The sequence below is a fragment of the Artemia sp. Qi Xiang Cuo genome, chromosome 16 (assembly GCF_049724085.1).
Source record: "Artemia sp. Qi Xiang Cuo chromosome 16, ASM4972408v1, whole genome shotgun sequence".
Taxonomy (NCBI): Eukaryota; Metazoa; Arthropoda; class Branchiopoda; order Anostraca; family Artemiidae; genus Artemia; species Artemia sp. Qi Xiang Cuo.
The window spans coordinates 35,805,179-35,829,924 of NC_142809.1; the positions used below are offsets into that span (position 1 = coordinate 35,805,179).

At 32.3% G+C, this 24,746-nt stretch overlaps 1 protein-coding gene across 1 annotated transcript in view; it reads left to right on the forward strand.

Moving 5' to 3' along the window:
* The window catches only part of LOC148942844 (intermembrane lipid transfer protein vps13A-like), a 31,383-nt gene extending 10,845 nt beyond the window's left edge, over positions 1–20,538 (forward strand). Inside the window, exon 4 of the mRNA XM_089102692.1 lies at positions 20,360–20,538. Within this exon, the coding sequence (XP_088958818.1) occupies positions 20,360–20,538 (179 nt within the window). The remainder of the gene's footprint in view (positions 1–20,359) is intronic.
* The last annotated feature ends 4,208 nt before the right edge of the window (positions 20,539–24,746 follow it).

Sequence of the window (24,746 nt, forward strand, 5' to 3'; positions counted from 1 at the left end):
TGAAATATATTCCAACTCTTGCATTTGACGAAAGAAATTCAAAATAATCTTTTAAAAATCAAGAGAATTTAACTGTGACAAGGTAAAGCACAACGAAACACTACTGAAATATTCCAACTCTTGCATTTCAACGAAAGAAATCCAAAATGAACTTTGAAAAATCAAGAGAATGTAACTGTGACAACGTAAACCATGACAAAACACTACTAGAATATTCCAACTCGTGAATTTCACGAAAGAAATTCAAAATGAATTTTGAAAAATCAAGAGAATGTAACCGTGACAAGGTAAAACATGACAAAAACACTACTGAAATACTTCATCTCTTGTATTTCAACGACAGAAATCCAAAATGAACTTTGAAAAATCAAGAGAATGTAATTGTGACAATGTAAATCACGACAAGACACTACTAAAATATTCCAAATCTTGCATTTCAATGAAAGAAATTCAAAATGAACTTTGAAAAATCAAGAGAATGTAACTGTGACAAGGTAAAGCACAACAAAACACTACTAAAATATTCCAACTCTTGCATTTCAACGAAAGAAATTCAAAATGAACTTTGAAATATTAAGAGAATGTAACTGTAACAAGGTAAACCACGACGAAACAATACTAAAATAATCCAACTCTTTCATTTCAATGCAAGAAATTCAAAATGAACTTTGAAAAATCATGAGAATGTAACTGTGACTTGGTAAACCATGACAAAACACTACTGAAATATTCCAACTCTTGCATTTCAACGAAAAAAATCCAAAATGAACTTTGAAAAATCAAGAGAATGTAATTGTGAGATGGTGAACCACGACAAAACACTACTGAAATATTCCAACTCTTTCATTTCAATGAAAGAAATTCAAAATGAACTTTGAAAAATAAAGAGAATTTAACTGTGTCAAGGGAAACCATGACAAAACACTACTGAAATATTCCAAGTCTTGCATTTCAACGAAAAAAATTAAAAATGAACTTTGAAAAAATCAAGAGAATGTAACTGTGACAAGGTAAATCATAACAAAACACTTCTGAAATATTCCAACTCTTGTATTTCACGAAATAAATTCAAAATTAAATTTGAAAAACTTTGAAAAAATCAAGAGAATGTAACTGTGACAATTTAAACTATAACCAAACACTTCTGAAATATTACAACTCGTGCATTTCCATGAAAGAAATTCAAAATGAACTTTGAAAAATAAAGAGAATTTAACTGTGACAAGGTAAAACATGACAAAACACTACTGAAATAGTCCAAGTTTTGCATTTCAACGAAAAAATTAAAAATGAACTTCGAAAAAATCAAGAGAATGTAATTGTGACAAGGTAAACCATAACAAAACACTACTGAAATATTCCAATTCTTGCATTTCACGAAAGAAATTCAATATGAACTTTGAAAAACTTTGAAAAAATCAACAGAATGTAACTGTGACAACGTAAAGCCCAACAAAACCCTGCTGAAATATTCCAACTCTTGCATTTCAACGAAAGAAATCCAAAATAAACTTTGAAAAATCAAGAGAATGTAAGTATGACAAGGTAAACCACAACAAAACACTACTGAAAAATTCCAACTCTTGCATTTCAAGGAAAAAAAATCCAAAATGAATTTTGAAACATCAAGAGAATGTAATTATGACAAGGTAAACCACGACAAAACACTACTGAAATATTCCAACTCTTGCATTTCATAGAAAGAAATACAAAATGAACTTTGAAAAATCATTAGAATGTAACTGTGACAGGGTAAACCACGACAAAACACTACTGAAATATTCCAACTCTTGCATTTCAACGAAAGAAATCCAAAATGAACTATGAAAAATCAATAGAATGTAACTGTGAAATGGTGAACCACGACAAAACACTACTGAAATATTCCAACTCTTGCATTTCAATGAAAGAAATTCAAAATGAACTTTGAAAAATCAAGAGAATGTAACTGTGGCAAGGTAAACCATGACAAAACACTACTGAAATATTCCAACTCTTGCATTTCAACGAAAGAAATCCAAAATGAACTTTGAAAAAATAAAAGAATGTAAATTTGACAAGGTAAACCATAACAAAACACTACTGAAATAGTCCAACTCTTGCATTTAAACGATAGAAATCCAAAAATGAACTTTCAAATATAAAGAGGATGTAAATGTGACAAGGTAAACAACACCAAAACATTACTAGAATATTCCAATTCTTGCATTTCACGAAAGAAATTCAAAATGAACTTTGAAAAATCAAGAGAATGTAAGTGTGACAAGGTAAACCATGACAGAAACACTACTGAAATATTCCATCTCTTGTATTTCAACGAAAGAAATCCAAAATGAACTTTCAAAAATCAAGAGAATGTAATTGTGACAATGTAAATCACGACAAGACACTACTAAAATATTCCAAATCTTGCATTTCAATGAAAGAAATTCAAAATGAACTTTGAAAAATCAAGAGAATGTAACTGTGACAAGGTAAAGAACAAAAAAAACACTACTAAAATATTCCAGCTCTTTCATTTCAACGAAAGAAATTCAAAATGAAATTTGAAAAATTAACATAATGTAACTTTGATCAGGTAAACCACGACAAGACACTACTGAAATATTTAATCACTTTCATTCCAATGAAATAAATAAAAAATTGAATTTGAAATATAAAAAGATTATAGATGTTACAAGATCAGACATGACAAAAACACTACTTAAAAATTACATCTATTTAATATAAACGTAAGAAATCCAAAATGAAATTAGAAAAATAAAGAGAATGTAACTTTGACATGGGAAACCATGACAAAAGACTACTGAAATATTCCAACTCTTGCATTTCAAGGAAAAATTCCAAAATGAACTTTGGAAAATCAATAGAATGTAACTGTGACAAGGTAAACCACGATAAAACACTACTGAAATATATTCCAACTCTTGCTTTTCACGAAAAAAATTCCATATAAACGTTTAGAAATCAGGGGAATTTAATTGTGGACATGAGAACTACAACAAAACACTACTGAAATATTCCAACTCTTGCATTTCACTAAAGAAATCCAAACCGAACTTTAAAAAATCAATAGAATTTAACAGTGACAAGGTAAAGCATGACAAAACACTACTAGAATATTCTAACTCGTGCATTTCACGAAAAAAATTAAAAATGAACTTTGAAAAATCAAGAGAATGTAACCGTGACAAGGTAAACCATGACAAAAACACTACTGAAATATTTCATCTCTTGTATTTCAACGAAAGAAATCCAAAATGAACCTTGAAAAATCAAGAGAATGTAAGTGTGACAATGTAAATCACGACAAGACACTACTAAAATATTCAAACTCTTGCATTTCAATGAAAGAAATTCAAAATGAACTTTGAAAAATAAAGAGAATGTAACTGTGACAAGGTAAACCACAACAAAAAACTTCTAAAATATTCCAACTCTTGCATTTCAACGAAAGAAATTCAAAATGAACTTTGAAAAATTAAGAGAATGTAATTGTAACAAGGTAAACCACGTCAAAACACTACTGAAATAATCCAACTCTTGCATTTCAAACAAAGAAATTCAAAATGAACTTTGAAAAATCATGAGAATGTAACTGTGACATGGTAAACCATGACAAAAACACTACTTAAATATTCCATCTCTTGTATTTCAACGAAAGAAATCCAAAATGAACTTTGAAAATCAAGAGAATGTAATTGTGACAATGTAAATCACGACAAGACACTACTGAAATATTCCAACTCTTGCATTTCAACGAATGAAATCCACAATGAACTTTGAGAAATCAAGAGAATGTAACTGTGACAAGGTAAACCACGACAAAACACTACTGAAATATTCCAACTCTTGTATTTCAAGGAAAATTTCCAAAATGAACTTTGGAATATTAACAGAATGTAACTGTAACAAGGTAAACCACGACGAAACAATACTAAAATAATCCAACTCTTGCATTTCAATGAAAGAAATTCAAAATGAACTTTGAAAAATCATGAGAATGTAACTGTGACATGGTAAACCATGACAAAAACACTACTGAAATATTCCATCTCTTGTATTTCAACGAAAGAAATCCAAAATGAACTTTTAAAAATAAAGATAATGTAATTATTACAAGTTAAATCACGAAGAGACAATAATGAAATATTCAAAATATAGAATTTTAATTATATACATCCAATAAGAACATTTAACAAATAAGAGATTGTAACTGTAACCAGGTAAACCACGAAACACCACTACTGAAATACTCAAACTCTTTCATTTAAAAGAAAAAAATACAAAATTAACATTGAAAACTCATGATAATGTAGCTTTGACATTGTAAAACAGGACAAAAAACACTCCTGAAAAATTAAATCTCTTGTATTTCAACTAAAGAACTCCAAAATGAACTTTGAATAATCAAGAGAATGTAATTGTGACAAGGTAAATCACAACGTAACACTACTGAAATATTCAAACTCTTGAATTTCAATGAAAGAAATACAAATAGAACTTTGAAAAATCAATAGAATGTAACTCTGACAATTTAAAGAACAAAAAAACACTCCTAACATATTACAACTCTTGAATTTCAATTAAAGAAATTCAAAATTAACTTTGAAAAATCAAGAGAATGTAACTGTGACGAGTTAAACCCAAAGCAAACACTTCTTAAATAATTCAACTCTTGCATTTCAATGAAAGAAATTCAAAATGAACTTTGAAAAATCATGAGAATGTAACTGTGACACATGGTAAACCAAGACAAAACACTACTTAAATACTCCAACTCTTGCATTTCAAAGAATGAAATACAAAATGAACTTTTAAAATTCATGAGACTTTAACTGTGACAAGTTAAACCACGACAAAACACTACTTAAATATTCAAACTCTTGCATTTAAAGTAAAAATTACAAAATGAACTGTGAAAAATAAATAGAATGTAACTGGGACAAGGTAAGCCACGATAAAACACTACTGAAATATATTCCAACTCTTGCATTTGACGAAAGAAATTAAAAATAATCTTTTAAAAATCAAGAGAATTTAATTGTGACAAGGTAAAACACAACCAAACACAACTGAAATATTCCAACTCGTGCATTTCAACGAAAGAAATCCAAAATGAACTTTGAAAAATCAAGAGAATGTAACTGTGACAACGTAAACCATGACAAAACACTACTAGAATAATCTAGCTCGTGCCTTTCACGAAAGAAATCCAAAATGAATTTTGAAAAATCAAGAGAATGTAACCGTGACAAGGTAAACCATGACAAAAACACTACTGAAGTACTTCATCTCTTGTATTTCAACGACAGAAATCCAAAATGAACTTTGAAAAATCAAGAGAATGTAATTGTGACAATGTAAATCACGACAAGACACTACTGAAATATTCCAAATCTTGCATTTCAATGAAATAAATTCAAAATGAACTTTGAAAAATTAAGAGAATGTAACTGCGACAAGGTAAACCACAACAAAACAATACTGAAATATTCCAACTCTTGCATTTAAACGAAAGAAATCCAAAATGAACTTTGAAAAATCAATAGAATGTAACTGTTACTAGGTAAACCACGACGAAACAATGATAAAATAATCCAACTCTTGCATGTCACTGAAAGAAATTCAAAATGAACTTTGAAAAATCAGGAGAATGTAACTGTGACTTGGTAAACCATGACAAAACACTACTGAAATATTCCAACTCTTGCATTTCAACAAAATAAATCCAAAATGAACTTTGAAAAATCAAGAGAATGTAATTGTGAGATGGTGAACCACGACGAAACACTACTGAAATATTCCAACTCTTGCATTTCAATGAAAGAAATTCAAAATGAACTTTGAAAAATAATGAGAATTTAACTCTTACAAGGTAAACCATAACAAAAAACTTCTGAAATATTCCAACTCTTACATTCCACGAAATAAATTCAAAATAAACTCTTAAAAACTTTGAAAAAATCAAGAGAATGTAACTGTGACAATGTAAACCATAACAAAACACTACTGAAATATTCCAACTCTTGCATTTCAATGAAAGAAATTCAAAATGAACTTTGAAAAATAAAGAGAATTTAACTGTGTCAATGGAAACCATGACAAAACACTACTGAAATATTCCAATTCTTGCATATCAACGAAAAAATAAAAAATTAACTTTGAAAAAATAAATACAATGTAACAGTGACAAAGTGAATCATAACAAAACACTTCTGAAATAATTCAACTCTTGCATTTCACGAAAGAAATTCAAAATGAACTTTGAAAAACTTTGAAAAAATCAAGAGAATGTAACTGTGAGAAGGTAAATCATAATAAAACACTACTGAAATATTCCAACTCTTGCATTTCAATGAAAGAAATTCAAAATGAACTTTGAAAAATCATGAGAATATAACTGTGACAATGTAAAGAACAAATAAACACTACTTAAATATTCCAACTCGTGAATTTCAACGAAATAAAATCAAAATGAAATTTTAAAAATCAAGAGAATGTAACTGTGACAAGGTAAACCACAACAAAACACTACTGAAAAATTCCAACTCTTGCATTTCAAGGAAAAAAAATCCAAAATGAATTTTGAAAAATCAAGAGAATGTAATTATGACAAGGTAAACCACGACAAAACACTACTGAAATATTCCAACTCTTGCATTTCATTGAAAGAAATTCAAAATGAACTTTGAAAAATCATTAGAATGTAACTGTGACATGGTAAACCAGGATAAAACACTACTGAAATATTCCAACTCTTGCATTTCAACGAAAGAAATTCAAAATGAACTTTCAAAAATCAATAGAATGTAACTGTGAGAAGGTGAACCACGACAAAACACTACTGAAATATTCCAACGCTTGCATTTCAATGAAAGAAATTCAAAATGAACTTTGAAAAATCAAGAGAATGTAACTGTGGCAAGGTAAACCATGACAAAACACAACTGAGATATTCCAACTCTTGCATTTCAACGAAAGAAATCCAAAATGAACTTTTAAAAAATAAAATAATGTAACTGTGACAAGGTAAACCATAACAAAACACTACTGAAATAGTCCAACTCTTGCATTTCAACGATAGAAATCCAAAAATAAACTTTGAAATATCAAGAGGATGTAACTGTGACAAGGTAAACCACAACAAAACACTACTAGAATATTCCAATTCTTGCATTTCACGAAAGAAATTCAAAATGAACTTTGAAAAATCAAGAGAATGTAACTGTGACAAGGTAAACCATGACAGAAACACTACTGAAATATTCCATCTCTTGTATTTCAACGAAAGAAATCCAAAATGAACTTTGAAAAATCAAGAGAATGTAATTGTGACAATGTAAATCACAACAAGACACTACTGAAATATTCCAAATCTTGCATTTCAACGAAAGAAATTCAAAATGAACTTTGAAAAATTAAGAGAATGTAACTGTGACAAGGTAACCCACGACAAAACACTACTGAAATATTCCAACTCTTGCATTTCAACGAAATTCAAAATGAACTTTGAAAAATTAAGAGAATGTAACTGTAATCAGGTAAACCACGACAAAACACTACTGAAATAATCCAACTCTTGCATTTCAATGAAAGAAATTCAAAATGAACTTTGAAAAATCATGAGAATATAACTGTGACCTGGTAAACCACGACAAAACACTACTAACATATTCCAACTATTGAATTTCAACGAATAAAATTCAAAATGAACTTAGAAAAATCATGAGAATATAAGTGTGACATGGTAAACCATGACAATAGACTACTGAAACATTCCAACTCTTGCATTTAAAGGAAAAAATACAAAATGAACGTTGGAAAATCGATATAATGTAGTTGTTACAATTTAAACCACGATAAAACCCTACTGAAATATATTCCAACTCTTGCATTTGACGAAAGAAATTAAAAATGAACTTTGAAAAATCAAGAGAATGTAACTGTGACAAGGTAAAGCACAACGAAACACTACTGAAATATTCCAACTCTTGCATTTCAACGAAAGAAATCCAAAATGAACTTTGAAAAATCAAGAGAATGTAACTGTGACACGGTAAACCATGACAAAACACTACTAGAATAATCCAGCTCGTGCCTTTCACGAAAGAAATTCAAAATGAACTTTGAAAAATCAAGAGAATGTAACCGTGACAAGGTAAACCATGACAAAAACACTACTGAAGTACTTCATCTCTTGTATTTCAACGACAGAAATCAAAAATGAACTTTGAAAAATCAAGAGAATGTAATTGTGACAATGTAAATCACGACAAGACACTACTAAAATATTCCAACTCTTGCATTTCAGTGAAAGAAATTCAAAATGAACTTTGAAAAATCAAGAGAATGAAACTGTGACAAGGTGAAGCAAACAAAAACACTATTAAAATAGTCCAACTCTTGCATTTCAACGAAAGAAATTCAAAATGAACTTTGAATAATCAAGAGAATGTAATTGTAACAAGTTAAACCACGACAAAACACTACTGAAATAATCCAACTCTTGCATTTCAAACAAATAAATTCAAAATGAACTTTGAAAAATCATGAGAATGTAACTGTGACATGGTAAACCATGACAAAAACACTACTGAAATATTCCATCTCTTTCATTTCAACGAAATAAATACAAAATAAACTTTGAAAAATTAAGATAATGTGATTGTGACAATGTAAAACACTAAAAGACACTACTAAAATATTCCAACTCTTGCATTTCAACGAAAGAAATTCAAAATGAACTTTGAAAAATCAAGAGAATGTAACTGTGACAAGGTAAAGCACAAAAAAACACTACTAAAATATTCCAACTCTTGCATTTCAACAAAAGAAATTCAAAATGAACTTTGAAAAATTAAGAGAATGTAATTGTAACAAGGTAAACCACGACAAAACACTACTGAAATAATCCAACTCTTGCATTTCAATGAAAGAAAATCAAAATGAACTTTGAAAAATCATGAGAATGTAACTCTAACATGGTAAACCATGACAAAACACTACTGAAATATTCCAACTCTTGCATTTCAACGAATGAAATCCACAATGAACTTTGAGAAATCAAGAGAATATAACTGTGACATGTTAAACCACGACAAAAGACTACTGAAACATTCCAACTCGTGCATTTAAAGGAAAAATTAAAAACTGAGCTTTTGACAATAGATAGAAGGTAGCTGTTACAATTTAAGACAAGATAAAACCCGCCTGACATATATTCCAACTCTTGAATTTGACGAAAGAAATTCCAAATAATATTTTAGAAATGAAGAGAATTTAACAGTGACAAGGTAAAGCACAACTAAACACTACTGAAATATTCCAACTCTTGCATTTCAACGAAAGAAATTCAAAATGAACTTTGAAAAACTTTGAAAAATTCAAGAGAATGTAACTGTGACAAGGTAAATCATAACAAAACACTACTGAAATATTCCAACTCTTGCATTTCACGAAAGAAATTCAAAATGAACTTTGAAAAATCAAGAGAATTTAACTGTGACAAGGTAAAGCACAACAAAACACTACTGAAATATTCGAACTCTTGCATTTCAACAAAAGAAATACAAGATGAACTTTGAAAAATCAAGAGAATGTAAGTCTGACAAGGTAAACCACAACAAAACACTACTGAAATAATTTCAACTCTTTCATTTCAATGAAAGAAATTCAAAATGAACTTTTAAAAAATCATGAGAATGTAATTGTGACAATGTAAACCACGACAAAACACTACTGAAATATTACAACTCTTGCATTTCAATGAATGAAATTCAAAATTAACTTTGAAAAATAAAGAGAATGTAACTGTGACAATGTAAACCACGAAAAAACACTACTGAAATAATCCAACTCTTGCATTTCAATGAAAGAAATTCAAAATGAACTTTGAAAAATCAAAAAAATGTAACTGTGACATGATAAGCCATGACTAAGCACTACTGAAATATTCCAACTCTTGCATTTCAACGAAAGAAATACAAAATGAACTTTGAAAAATCAAGAGAATGTAACTGTGTGATGGTAAACCACGACAAAACACTACTGAAATATTCCAACTCTTGCATTTCAATGAAAGAAATTCAAAATGAACTTTGAAAAATCAGGAGAATGTAACTGTGGCAAGGTAAATCATGACAAAACACTACTGAAATGTTCCAACTCTTGCATTTCAGCGAATGAAATCCACAATGAACTTTGACAAATCAAGAGAATGTAACTGTAACAAGGTAAACCACGACAAAACACTACTGAAATAATCCAACTCTTGCATTTCAATGAAAGAAAATCAAAATGAACTTTGAAAAATCATGAGAATGTAGCTGTGACATGGTAAACCATGACAAAACACTACTGAAATATTCCAACTCTTGCATTTCAACGAACGAAATCCAAAATGAACTTTGAAAAATCATGAGAATGTAACTGTGACGAGGTAAACCATGACAAAACACTACTTAAATAATACAACTCTCTCATTTCAACTAAATAAGTTCTAAATGAACAATGAAATAATATTATAATTTAACACTTAAAATGTGAAACACGACAAAACACAACTTAATTAAAACAATTCTTGTATTTCAACAAAAGAAGTACCAAAAAAAAATTGAAAAATCAAAAAAATGTCTCTTTGACAATATAAAAAATGACTAAACACGACTAAAATATTCCAACTCTCGCATTGCAACGATAGAAATACAAAATTAAATTTGAAAAATCAAAAGAATGTAACTGTGAGATGGTAAACCACGACAAAACACTACTGTAAAATTCCAACTCTTGCATTTCAACGAAAGAAATTCAAAATGAACTTTGAAAAATCAGGAGAATGTAACTGTGTCAAAGTAAACCACGACAAAACACTACTGAAATATTCAAACTTTTGCATTTCAACGAGTGAAATTCAAAAAATAACTATAAAAAATCAAGAGAATGTAACTGTGACAAGGTAAAACATAACAACACACTACTGAAATATTCCAACTCTTGCATTTCAACGAGAGAAATCCAAAAATTAAGTTTTAAAAATCATGAGAATGTAACTGTGACAATGTAAACCAAGACAAAACACAACTGAAATATTCCAACTATTGCATTTCAAGGAAAGAAATCCAAAATGAACTTTGAAAAATCAAGAGAATGTAACTGTGACAAGGTAAACCATGACAAAACAATACTGAAATATTCCAACTCTTGCCTTTCACGAAATAAATTCAAAATGAACTTTTAAAAATCAAGAGCATGTAACAGTGATGTGGTAAACCATGCTAAAACACTACTGAAATATTCCAACTCTTGCATTTCAAGGAAAGAAATTCAAAATCAACTTTGAAAAATCAAGAGAATGTAACTGTGACAAGGTAAAGCACAAAAAAACACTACTGAAATATTCCAACTCTTGCATTTAAACGAAAGAAATCCAAAATGAACTTTGAAAAATCAAGAGAATGTAAAAGTGACAAGGTAAAGCACAACAAGACACTACTGAAATATTCCAACTCTTGCATTTCTACGAAAGAAATTCAAAATGAACTTTGAAAAATAAAGAGAAAGTAAAAATACAAAATAAACTTTGAAAAATCAAGAGAATGTAACTGTGACACGGTAAACCACTACAAAACACTAATGAAATATTCCAACTCTTGCATTTCAAGGAAAGAAATCCAAAAAGGAACTTTGAAAAATCAAGAAAATGTTACTGTGAGAAGGTAAAACAAAACAAAACACAACTGAAATATTCCAACTCTTGCATTTCAACTCAAGAAATCCAAAAGGAACTTTGAAAAAATCAAGAGAATGTAACTGTGATATGGTAAAGCACAAAAAGACACTACTGAAATAATCCAACTCTTGCATTTCAACGAAAGAAATTCAAAATGAACTTTGAAAAATTAAGAAAATGTATCTGTGACATGGTAAACCACGACGAAACACCACTGAATTATTCCAACTCTTGCATTTCACGAAAGAAATTCAAAATGAACTTTGAAAAATCAAGAGAATGTAACTGTGACAAGGTAAACCATGACAAAACACTACTGAAATATTCCAACTCTTGCATTTCAAGGAAAAAAATCCACAATGAACTTTGAAAAATCAAGAGAATGTAACTTTGACAAGGTAAACCACGACAAAACACTACTGAAATATTCCAACTCTTGCATTTCAAGGAAAGAAATCCAAAATGAACTTTGAAAAAATCAACAGAATGTAACTGTGACAGGGTAAACCACGATAAAACACTACTGAAATATTCCAACTCTTGCATTTGACGAAAGAAATTCAAAATGAACTTTGAAAAATCAAAAGAATGTAATTGCGACAAGGTAAAGCACAACGAAACACTACTGAAATATTCCAACTCTTGCATTTCGACGAATGAAATCCAAAATGAACTTTGAAAAATCAATAGAATGTAACTGTGACAAGGTAAACCATGACAAAACACTACTAGAATATTCCAACTCTTGCACTTCACGAAAGAAATTCAAAATGAACTTTGAAAAATCAAGAGAATGTAACTGTGCCAAGGTAAACCATGACAAAAACACAACTGAAATATTCCATCTCTTGTATTTCAACGAAAGAAATCCAAAATGAACTTTGAAAAATCAAGAGAATGTAACTGTGTGATGGTAAACCACGACAAAACACTATTGAAATACTTGCATTTCAATGAAAGAAATTCAAAATGAACTTTGAAAAATCAAAAAAATGTAACTGTGACATGGTAAGCCATGACTAAACACTACTGAAATATTCCATCTCTTGTATTTCAACGAAAGAAATCCAAAATGAACTTTGAAAAATCAGGAGAATGTAACTGTGGCAAGGTAAATCATGACAAAACACTACTGAAATATTCCAACTTTTGCATTTCAACGAAAGAAATTAAAAAATTAACTTTAAAAAATCAAGAGAATGTAACTGTGACAAGGTAAACCATAACAATACACTACTGAAATATTCCAAATCTTTCATTTCAACGATAGAAATACAAAATTGAAGTTTTAAAAATCATGAGAATGTAACTGTGACAATGTAAACCACGACAAAACACTACTGAAATATTCCAACTCTTGCATTTCAAGGAAAGAAATCCAAAACGAACTTTGAAAAATCAAGACAATGTAACTGTTACAAGGTAAACCACGACAAAACACTACTGAAATATTCCAACTCTTGCCTTTCACGAACGAAATTCAAAATGAACTTTGAAAAATCAAGAGCATGTACCAGTGATATGGTAAACCATGCTAAAACGCTACTGAAATATTCCAAATCTTGCATTTCAACGAAAAAATTAAAAATGAACTTAGAAAAAATCAAAAGAATGTAACTGTGACAAGGTAAACCATAACAAAACACTACTGAAATATTCCACCTCTTGCATTTCACGAAAGAAATTCAAAATGAACTTTGAAAAAATCAAGAGAATGTAATTGTGACAAGGTAAACCATAACAAAACACTACTGAAAGATTCCAACTCTTGCATTTCACGAAAGAAATTCAAAATGAACATTGAAAAACTTTGAAAAAATCATGAGAATGTAACTGTGACAAGTTAAATCATAACAAAACACTACTGAAATATTCCAACTCTTGCATTTCACGAAAGAAATTCAAAATGAACTTTTAAAAATCAAGAGAATTTAACTTTGACAAGGTAAATCACTACAAAACACTACTGAAATAATCCAACTCTTGCATTTCAACGAAAGAAATACAAAATGAACTTTGAAAAATCAAGAGAATGTAAGTTTGACAAGGTAAACCACAGCACTACTGAAATAGTCCAACTCTTGCATTTTGACGACAGAAATTCACAATGAAATTTGAAAAAATCAAGAGAATGTAACTGTGACGATGTAAACCACGACAAAATACAACTGAAAAATTACATCTCTTGCAATTTAAGGAATGAAGTCCAAAATGAACTTTGAAAAATATAAAGAGTGTAACTGTGACATATCAAATCACGACGAAACCGTACTGAAATATACGAACTCATGCATTTCAAGTAAAACTTCAATATGTACTTTGAAAAATCAAAAGAATCTAACAGTGACAAGATAAAGCATGACAAAACAGTATTGAAATATTTCCAAATCTTGCATTGCACTGAAAGAAATTCAAAATCAACTTTGAAAAATCAAGAGAATGTAATTGTGACAAGGTAAAGCACAACAAAACACTACTGAAATATTCCAACTCTCGCATTTCAACGAAAGAAATCCAAAATGAACTTTGAAAAATCAAGAGAATGTAACAGTGACAAGTTAAGGCACAACAAGAAACTACTGTAATTTTCCAACTCTTGCATTACAATGGAAAAAAATCAAAATTAAATTTGAAAAAATAAAGAGAATGTAAAAAATCCAAAATGAACTTTCAAAAATCAGGATAATGTAACTGTGACAAGGTAAACCACGACAAAACACTACTGAAATATTCCAACTCTTGCATTTCAAGGAAAGAAATCCAAAATGAACTTTGAAAAATCAAGAATGTAACTGTGGCAAGGTAAACCATAACAAATCACTACTGAAATATTTCATCTCTTGCATTTCAACGAAAGAATATCCAAAATGAACTTTGAAAAATCAAGAGAATGTATCTGTGACAAGGTAAACCACAAAAAGACACAATTTAATAAAAACAATAATCTCTTTACACTCAAGACATCCAAAAATAACTTTGAAAAATCAAGATAATGTAGCTGTCAGAATGTAAAACATAAACTAAAACTACTTAAATAGTCTAACTATTACCGTTCAAGAACAGACACCCACAATAAACTGTGAAAAATCAAGAGAATGTAACTGTGACAAGGTAAACCACGACAAAACACTAAAGTAATTAATTTAATACAAATATTAAAAAAGGCACTAGCCCTTTCAATTTCCAATTGAATGAGCCCTTTTGAAGTTTCTACAACAACGCTTTTAAATAAAAATTTCATATGCCCCAGAGCATAGCTTAAAACCCTCTCCCTGAGGGCTGTGGGGGGAGGGGTTGTCAACCTTAAAGACCTAATTTCCAAAACTTTCAACTACGTTGAATAAAATGGATATCTAAAACTTTTGATTGGATGTGTTGGGGGAAAAGGTGGGGGTGGGAGGGGGGTTAGTTGCCCTCATATCACTTTTGACTATTAAAAAGAGTACTATCCCTTTAATTTCAAATCGAATGAGCTCTTTTTCAACTTTCTACGACAAAGATTTCAATAAAAACCTTATATCCCCCAGGGTATAACTTATAATCCTTGCCCTGAGGGTTGTGGGGGAGTGTCCTCTTCAAAAATATATTCCCGATCTGGAAATCAGCTAAGCTGAACAAAATGGTTATCTATTGCCAACCAATCACTTTCAACTATCAAAAAGTGCACTAGCCCTTAGAATTTCCAATCAACTGAGCTTTTTTAGAAGCTACTACGACAACGCCTTCTTTAAAAACCTTATATGTCCCCAGGGCATAAATTAAAACCCTTGCCCTGTGGGCTTTGGATGAGTGTCCTCCTCAAAAACATATTTACTATGTGGAAATCAACTACGCTGAACAAAATGGCTATTTCAAAATTTTGATGGGAGGTGTTTGGGGAAATGATCAGCGTGGGGGGGGAATAGTTGCCCTCCAATCGGTATCGACTATTAAAAAGGGCACTAGCCATTTGAATTTCCAATCGAATGAGCCTTTTTTGATGTTTCTACGACAACCCCTTCTATAAAAACCTTATATGTCCCCAGGGCATAATTTAAAACCCTTGCCCTGAGGGTTGTGGCGGAGTGTCCTCCTCAAAAAAATATTTTCTATGTGGAAATCCACTACGCTGAATAAATAAATATTTCAAAATTTTTATTGGATGTGGTTGGGGGAATGCTGGGCGTTGGGGGGGGGGCTAGTTGAACTCCAGTCACTTTCGAATATTAAAAAGGGTACTAGCCCTTCGAATTTTCAATCGAATTAGCCTGTGTAGAAGTTTCTACGACAACGCCTTTAAAAACTTCATATGCCCCCAGGGCATAACTTAAAACCCTTGCCCTGAGAGTTGTGGGGGAGTGTCCTCCTCAAAAAAATATTTTCTATGTGTAAATGAACTAGGCTGAACAAAATGGCTATCTACAAATTTTGATTGGATGTGTTTGGGGAAATTATTTGCGTGGGGAGGGGGGGCTCGTTGCCCAACGATCACTTTCGACTATTAAAAAGGGCACTAGCCCTTTGAATTTCAAATCAAATGAGCCTGTTTTGAAGTTTCTACGACAACGCCTTCTGTAAAAACCTTATATGCCCCCAGGGCATAACTTAATACTCTTGCCCTGAGGGTTGTGGGGGAGTTTCCTCCTCAAAACATATTTTCTATCTGGAAATCAATTACGCTGAAAAATTGGCAATTTCAAAATTTTGATTTGATGTGTTTGGGGGAATGACGGTCGTGGGGGGGGGGGGCTTGTTGCCCCCATATCACTTTCGACTATTAAAAAGGATACCAGCCCTTCGGATTTCCAATCGAATTAGCCTATTTTGAGGTTTCTACGACAACGCCTTATATAAAAACCTTATTTGCCCCCCGGGCATAACTTAAAAACCCTTGCCCTGAGGGTATTAAAAAGGGCTATTAAAAAGGAACTAGAACTCTTCCAATCTTCCACTCTTCTCATTCGATTTCCAATCGAATGAGAAGAGCCCCTTTTAAAGTTTCTATGACGACCACTTCCATGAACTTTTTTGGCGATTATTCAGACTTTTTTTTTTTTTTTTTTTTTTTTTTTTTTTTTTTTTTTTTAGCACTCACTACTTGTACCAATTAATAAACATGAAGTTGGTTTCTGTATAAAACTGAATATCTGATTTTTCCTAATATGATTTGTATATATATATATATATATATATATATATATATATATATATATATATATATATATATATATATATATATATATATATATATATATATATATATATATATATATATATATATATATATATATGTGTGTACAATTAATAATCAATTATACAATAATCCATGAAATCGAGTTCAGATCATTTATTTGAGTAAATTTAAGTGTAATTTAAATTTTTTTCAAGTTTGCAAGATTGGGACATTGGGAAAACAATGTAGTGCTCTCGCTGTAAAACAGAGAATTTGATATTTGTCTGTCATAGGGTGTAATAATAAATAGTCTATTTAAGAATCTTATGATAAATAATAGGATAATAGTTCACACAAGTGCAAAGGTAATAAGAAAAAATGGTGAACGGGGATGTTTTTATAGATCAGGAAGGTTTTCTGAGGTGTCACGGGGTTAAAATTAGAGTTTTTGCTATTTTTTTGCTCTGTCAAATAGATGCATTTTAAAAATAACTTTAAGAACGACGGAAAGGTGCAAATTTATGATAATATAATATGACCAGTTTTCTAAGGTGCTACCAAAGGGAAAAAGATGGCTTAAATCTTTGACGTACTATGCAACTGTAGCTTGCTTAAACCTGAGTGGCTATTAAACCTTGTGTGTGCAACTTTCGGTCAGTAAAAAGATGGAAAGATAAATTCACCTGAATGCTTCGCTTTTGTGAAATTTTAATCCACCACAAAGAATACAAGTTTCTTATTCATAAAATTCCCATTTAAAGGACATAGGAACTTCCTGGGAGGGTGTAAGAAGGGGGGCTTTGAAAAAGACTGGGATGGAGGAGGAGCGTGCGTAGCTGTGTTGGTCTCAGGTGGCGTGTTGCTGCGGGGAGTTGTTAGTAGTAGTAGTAGTAGTAGTAGTAGTAGTTGGCTTCTTTGTTTTTCTCTGGTTTTTCTTTTAAGGAAAAAAAAAATCTTTCTCCTGCTATCATATTTAACATCTAATTTTTGTACTGGACCATATTTTCATTTAGGTTATTGAAGAGATTCAGTATTCGAAAAGTGTCTTTGATGAAAATCAGCACCAGTTGCCACCCGTTAAGCAGAAACTTGAAAGCTACCTGTGATGATAAGTATAGTCCAATTCCAGTACTTTACGAATAACCTCGTTAGTCGGTTTTCACAAATTAGTTTTGTTCGATAATTTGTTTTGTGTCTGTTCATCTTTTGATAAGAAATATATTTTGTGTTGCAGTTTAAGGATCTAATGTTATCAAGATGTAGGATGTAGGAACGCATGCATACACATACACTTACTTGTATGCGCACACACATGTTCACACACTGCCACCCTATTATGATTTCTTCTACTGCTTGTAAGTATCAAAGCTGAGTAGTTTATTGCAAAGGTAGTTTTGAACTAAAATCTTTTTCCTACTTAACTCAAATTAAATCGCCAGTCCCTGCTATCTTGATGACTGCCCTCTTTCCCCTTTATATTGTTTATATCTAGATAATTATTCAATATCAGCGAAAGATATCTTGTCAGAGCCTCAAAAAGATCGATGTGCCAATTTTTGGGGGAAACTAAAGATCACCATTATTTTAAAAGTTTTTATGAATCCTGTACCAATGTTTGTAGCCTTTTCTTCCTTCTACTAGGCTCATAAAAGCGTTGTACAAGCAAAATACAGGACATATGACACCGTATCCGGAGACGCTTCAAGGCTTGCTTTGTCACAGAAATAAGCATTAGAAAACGTTAACTTCCAAGTCGAAGTTCTTGAAACGGCTTCCTTGCAGCTAGAACAATTTGTGTCAAATGCCTTGTAGCCTATACATCTAAATGAATGACGTGTATTTTCTTACCCAAACTTTTTTCCAACCATCAATTTAACCGAAAATGTGGCTAATGTCGTTCCTTCTGAGGCAGAAACTCCTAGGAGCATCACAAGAACAGAACAACTGGCTGAGGTAGAACAAAGCCAACAGGGGGGAGGGACAAACCGCCCAAAAGTTAAACTGAATTTTCGATTTTTATTTTTTATTAAAGTACGTGTATTGCACAAAAAATTCATGGTAAATGACCTATACTTAAGGGGAAAATAGGCACAAGTTTCAAATTGTCTTGAAAAACTGGACAACTTTAAACAATCCCTGAAGTTTTCCGGCTCTTGCTGGAAGTTGAAAAATTACAGGCTGGTGACAAAATTCCCAGTAAGTAAATTAGCTAAAAATCTCTACTTTTGTAGACATATAGACTTCTGTGTTTTCTATATGGATTGACTGATGGAATGAATGATGTTCACTGACTGACCGGCTTGTAGGCTATAGATTCACTATTTAATTTTTTTTTTGTCCATCTGGGGTGATTCCAAACAATAGTTTAAGGGCTATTCTGAAAGAATTTCAAGCGTCTAATTTTGCCCTCACTTACATAATAAAGTTAAGAGTTAAATTTGCAAGTCCTTTTTTAATGATTAATGTTCGTTTTGGATACTAAGCTTTTGCTTTTTTTTCTATTTTTTTTTTTTTTTAGTAGTTTTTTACATTTGTTCGTTATTTTTTTTTCCATGCGGTTTTGAAAAATCGCTCAAATCACCAATGACAGTGACAATTAAATATGTCTGTTCGAATGGGTACCGTGGAGGCTTAAATATTCATATGTATCTATCTATTAAGATTAGGAAAAATCAGATATTCAATTTTATACAGAAACCAACTTCATGTTTAGTAATTGGTAGTAGTGAGTGCTAAAAAAAAAAGTCTTAATAAACGCCAAAAAAGTTTATGATGTTTGGCAGCAAATAGGTTAAGAAGATGTAGTTTTTCATTGGGGGTATATTTGTCTTTGGGACTCAGCAGACAGTGCAGGTTTGGATTTTTAAAGGTGAAAAGCTCTGTCTATTTTAATTAATTACTTTTATTTATTGATTGTCATGGTTCTAAGAGACAACATTGAAAAAATATGTTACAGCCCTAAAAACTTCATAATTTTGAGTGCTCCACAAAAAAAAAACTAACAAAATCATAGTTTCCAGGTAAGAATAAACCGAACACCGTTCTGGGAGGAAAAAACAGTATTTTTTTTAATTTCCTTGGCACTTCGAGTCTTTGTTTTAATAGGAGTCACCAACCCCTCTTTTTTAGATGGTTCGAATGTAGGAGAGAATGTAGGATCTCCTTAAGATGGACGTGGAGTCTGTGTTAGTGGAAGGACCAACCCTTAGCAAAGCTTCCGGAGAGCTTGGCTTAAGAGAGACAACAGCATTTGATGGTGTGAAACTCTTGAAGAAGCGGCTTTGTAAAATCAATAATTATAGGGTCGAAACAGCCCATGCACAATTAGCACCCTTATAGATAATTGATACTTCTCTGACCGTGTTTACTGAAAATCAAGAGAAAGACCTCTCCTTTCAGAAATGTAGTTCAATGGTCTATCGCCAAAGATCGTCCGAAAGTTGGTTTATAACTGGGTTTGGCGCTGTCTATTTTAGGCCTTGAATATTGGGCTAAAAATGAGATGGCTGGTTCAAGTTGGTACAAAACATTTATGGGGATGTGCAATGAGCTTTCAACACAGATGCCAGAAATCATCAGCCAAGCGAGAGCGGCTCAGTTTAATGCTTCAGTTGTCAAACAGTTTTTCGAGAACCTCGGATCAGCTATAACTTAGAATTGCGACAAAACTAGACATTCTTCTGATATACAAGCTACGCTTATTGCTGCCAAGAACGAAACAAAACAAGTTCAACAAAATTGCCGCAGCCAAAAGAGGCAAGAATTTCACCTTGTTGGGTTTTGCCAGTGCAAGTTGACAGACGATCCCCCGGTATATGGCTTTTCTTGACTGTGTAAGTCCCTGAATGACAGTTTCGGGACGGCATCACTGAAAGTACTGGTCTTGCCTATCGAAGTAGTTGGATGACAGCAGACAACCTTTACTTGTTTATTCAACATTTCAGGAGCAAGTCAATACAAATTTGAAAAATCCAATTCTATTATTGCTTGACAGTCATAACAGCCACATTTTAATTCAAATCATATATTTCTTTAAGCAAAAAAAGATCCACCTTCTCATATTTCTGCCCCATCTTTGAAATACGCTCTCATAGGTTTTTACTACTCTTGGCCAAAGAATACCTGTGTATGAAATCGCACAACCTTCGAAAGTCATTTATTTGAAAGATGATCCCTCAAAATCAAAACATAACTGAGGAGTGTTTTAACATAGACATATAGCTGCCTAAGTAAAGAACGATGTGGCCACAATGTGTTTTTTTTTTCTTTCTTTGACAGGCACCTCGTATCAACGGATTTGTCGTAGAAACTTCTAAAAGGGCTCATTCGATTGGAAATTTGAGTGGCTAGTGCCCTTTTTAATAGTCGAAAGTGATTGGAGGGCAACTAGCCCCCCCCACGCCCATCATTCCTCCAAACACATCCAATCAAAATTTTGAGATAGCCATTTTGTTTAGTGTAGTTGATTTCCAGATATAAAATATTTTTTTGAGGAGGACACCCCCCACAGCGCTCGGGGCAAGGGTTTTAAGTTATGCCCTAAGGGCATATAAGAACAATGTTGACACAATGTACCCTTTATTATTTTTTTCCTTTAGAGCAGGGCACTTCATATAGAAGGGATCGTCGTAGAGACTTCAAAAGGGGCTCATTCAATTGGAAATCGAGAGTTTTTAGGCCATTTTTAATATTCAAAAGTGATTGGAGGGCAACTAGCCCCCCCCGTTCCCCCGACGCCCATCATTCCCCCCAACACATCCAATAAAAATTTTGAGATAGCCCCTTTGTTTAGCGTATTTGATCTCCAGATAGAAAATGCGTTTTTATGGAGGACACTCCCCCACAACCCTCAGGGCAAGGGTTTTAAGATATGCCCTAGGGGCATATAAGGTTTTTATAGAAGGCGTAGTCATAGAAACTTTAAAACAGGCTCATTCGATTGAAAGTTCGAAGGGCTAGTACCCTTTTTGATAGTCGAAAGTGATTGGAGGGCAACTAGCCCCCCCCCCCACGCCCGTCAGTCCCCTAAACACATCCAATCAAAATTTTGAGATAGCCATTTTGTTCAGCGTAGTTGATTTCCAGATAGAAAATATGTTTTTGAGGGGGACACTCCCCCAGAACCCTCGGGGCAAGGGTTTTGAGTTGTTCCTGAGGGCATATAAGAACGATGTTGGCATAATGTACTATTTATTATTTTTTTTTCCTTTAGAGCTGGGCACTTCATGGAAGTGGTCGTCGTAGAAACTTCAAAAGGGGCTCATTCGATTGGAAATCGAATGAGAAGAGTAGAAGATTGGAAGAGTTCTAGTTCCTTTTTAATAGCCCTTTTTAATACCCTCAGGGCAAGGGTTTTTAAGTTATGCCCGGGGGGCATATAAGATTTTTATATAAGGCGTTGTCGTAGAAACCTCAAAATAGGCAAATTTGATTGGAAATCCGAAGGGCTGGTATCCTTTTTAATAGTCGAAAGTGATATGAGGAAAACTACCCCCCCCCTCTCACCCCCCCCCCCTTTTCCCCAAACACATCCAATCAAAAGTTTTAGATATCCATTTTATTCAACGTAGTTGAAAGTTTTGGAAATTAGGTCTTTAAGGTTGACAACCCCTCCCCCCACAGCCTTCAGGGCGAGGGTTTTAAGTTATGCTCTGGGGCATATGAAATTTTTATTTAAAAGCGTTGTTGTAGAAACTTCAAAAGGGCTCATTCAATTGGAAATTGAAAGGGCTAGTGCCTTTTTTAATATTTGTCAAAATTTTGAGATATCCATTTTGTAAAACTTAGTTGAACGTTCTGGAAATTAGGTCTTTTAGGAGGATAACCCCCTCAGAGCCCTCAATGCAAGGGTTGTAAGTTGTGCCCGGGGGGCAAATAAGGTTTATATATAAAGCTGTTGTATAAATCATAGGCAGCACGATCGCACTGCCTAAGTAAAGAACGGGGACACTCGAGAACGAGATAAGAAACGGGGACTAAGAAAAGAGGAGGACATTCCTCCACAACCCTCCGGTCAAGGGTGTTAAGTTATGCCCTGGGGGCATATAAGAACGATGTTGGCACAATGTATTATTTATTAATTTTTTCCTTTAGAGCAGGGCATTTTGTATCGAAGAAGTTGTCGTAGAAACTTCGAAAAGAGCCCTTTCATTTGGAAGTTGGAGTAGCTTGTGCCCTTTTTAATAGTCAAAAGTGATTAGAAGCCTTCAAAAGGGCTCATTCGATTGGAAATCTAAAGGCCTAGTGCCCTTTTTAATAGTCAAAAGTGATTGGAAGGCTTGACATTTTTATAGTAAAGATCGAAGTGGGTATAATGTATTATTTTTTGTTGTTGTTTTTGTTTAGACCAGGGCACTTCGTATCGAAGGAGTTGTCGTGGGAACTTCGAAAAGGTCTTATTCGATTGAAAATAGAAAGGGCTGATGCTCTTTTTAATAGTCGAAAGTGATTTAAGGGCAACTAATCCCCCTTCCACTCCCATCCTGTCCCGCCCACCCTCCCACGCCAACCCTCCCATTTCGGCTCTTAAAATTTAACCAAATCAAAATAGCGTAAGTGTAGCCAAGCTATCAAAGAAAGTAAACAGATTTGAAAAACACATAAATGTTTTTACTTTTATAACTTTAATAAATCAAATAATATTAACATTTTGATTACTAAATATCAGTATATGTTTATTAAGCTGACAATGTACATTCATTTTTATTTTTTCAGTAAAGTGCAAATTTTGTTCTGGCCTCAGAAAGGCATAGGGGTTTTGCGCCCAACTTATATTAATTTCTGCTCGTTTTGGGTTTGACTCGGTTAATTATTGTAATTTCTGTTCGTGTTGGGTTTCATTTATTCATCGATGCTGATTTGTGGTAATTTCACGCTTGGTAGATTATTTTATTTTATTTTTGCTCATTTTTTGTTTAAAGGAGTTCTTTACTTTTCTTTGAAAAACTTATTTCGTGGAAAAAGTTTTTTAAATTAATTCTGGAACAACGAAGGTGCTGTTAAATATTTGAATGAGCATGGTGTATTGGTTTATCATTTTTGTTCCGTCAAATGTTAATGCGTTACTTATTTTCAAACCAGGAATATGAGTCAATGTATGAAATAAATTTGAAAAAAAAGCAAGGCATTAGGCATAAAACTTATCTTAAAGCAAGTACATTGCCTTTCTAGATAACATTTCCTAAACCAGAGACGCAAGTAAATAAAGGTAAGAATAAAAAAAAATGTTCTTGTTTATTTCCCACTCTCTTGTCTGTGTTGGGCGTACTCCCAAAACTTGAAGTATGTTGTGTATTGTCAATGGAGAAGACCTTTAAGCTTAAAACAAGCAATTCCGATTGAGCATAATAACGAAACCTTCACGATCGCCACTCATGTTTTTATAGGAAATTTAGAGAAAATTTAAACCTCTTATAAAAATTTTTCCATCCCTGCAGCACAATATGTTGATTTCATTTTCTTCATTCATATTTTAAAGAAATTTTGTCGAGGAAAACGGCTGTTAAGTTGGCTCATTGGAAACCATAACAACTTGTCAATATCTCTGTAGTCTTTATCTGGCTAAGCTGTTTAGAGCAATAAATCTTAATACAAAGGAAAAAGATATTTGGGAACCGTAAAATAATGGGACCAAAATTTAAAAAGGTATAATACATTGTGACTTAGACAGTTGTTATTTTTTAGGCTATACAGTTTAATATTTTAAAATACGTTTTTCTCGTCAGAAGTAAGAGCCCTAGTATACTTTAAACATTTAATTTAATTTTTATGGTGATAAGAATTAGTCTATTCCGAAGAAGGTATTTGTAGCCCCTCCCAACTCATATTCTAGATATTTATCTGCGGAAATAAAATCTCACATTT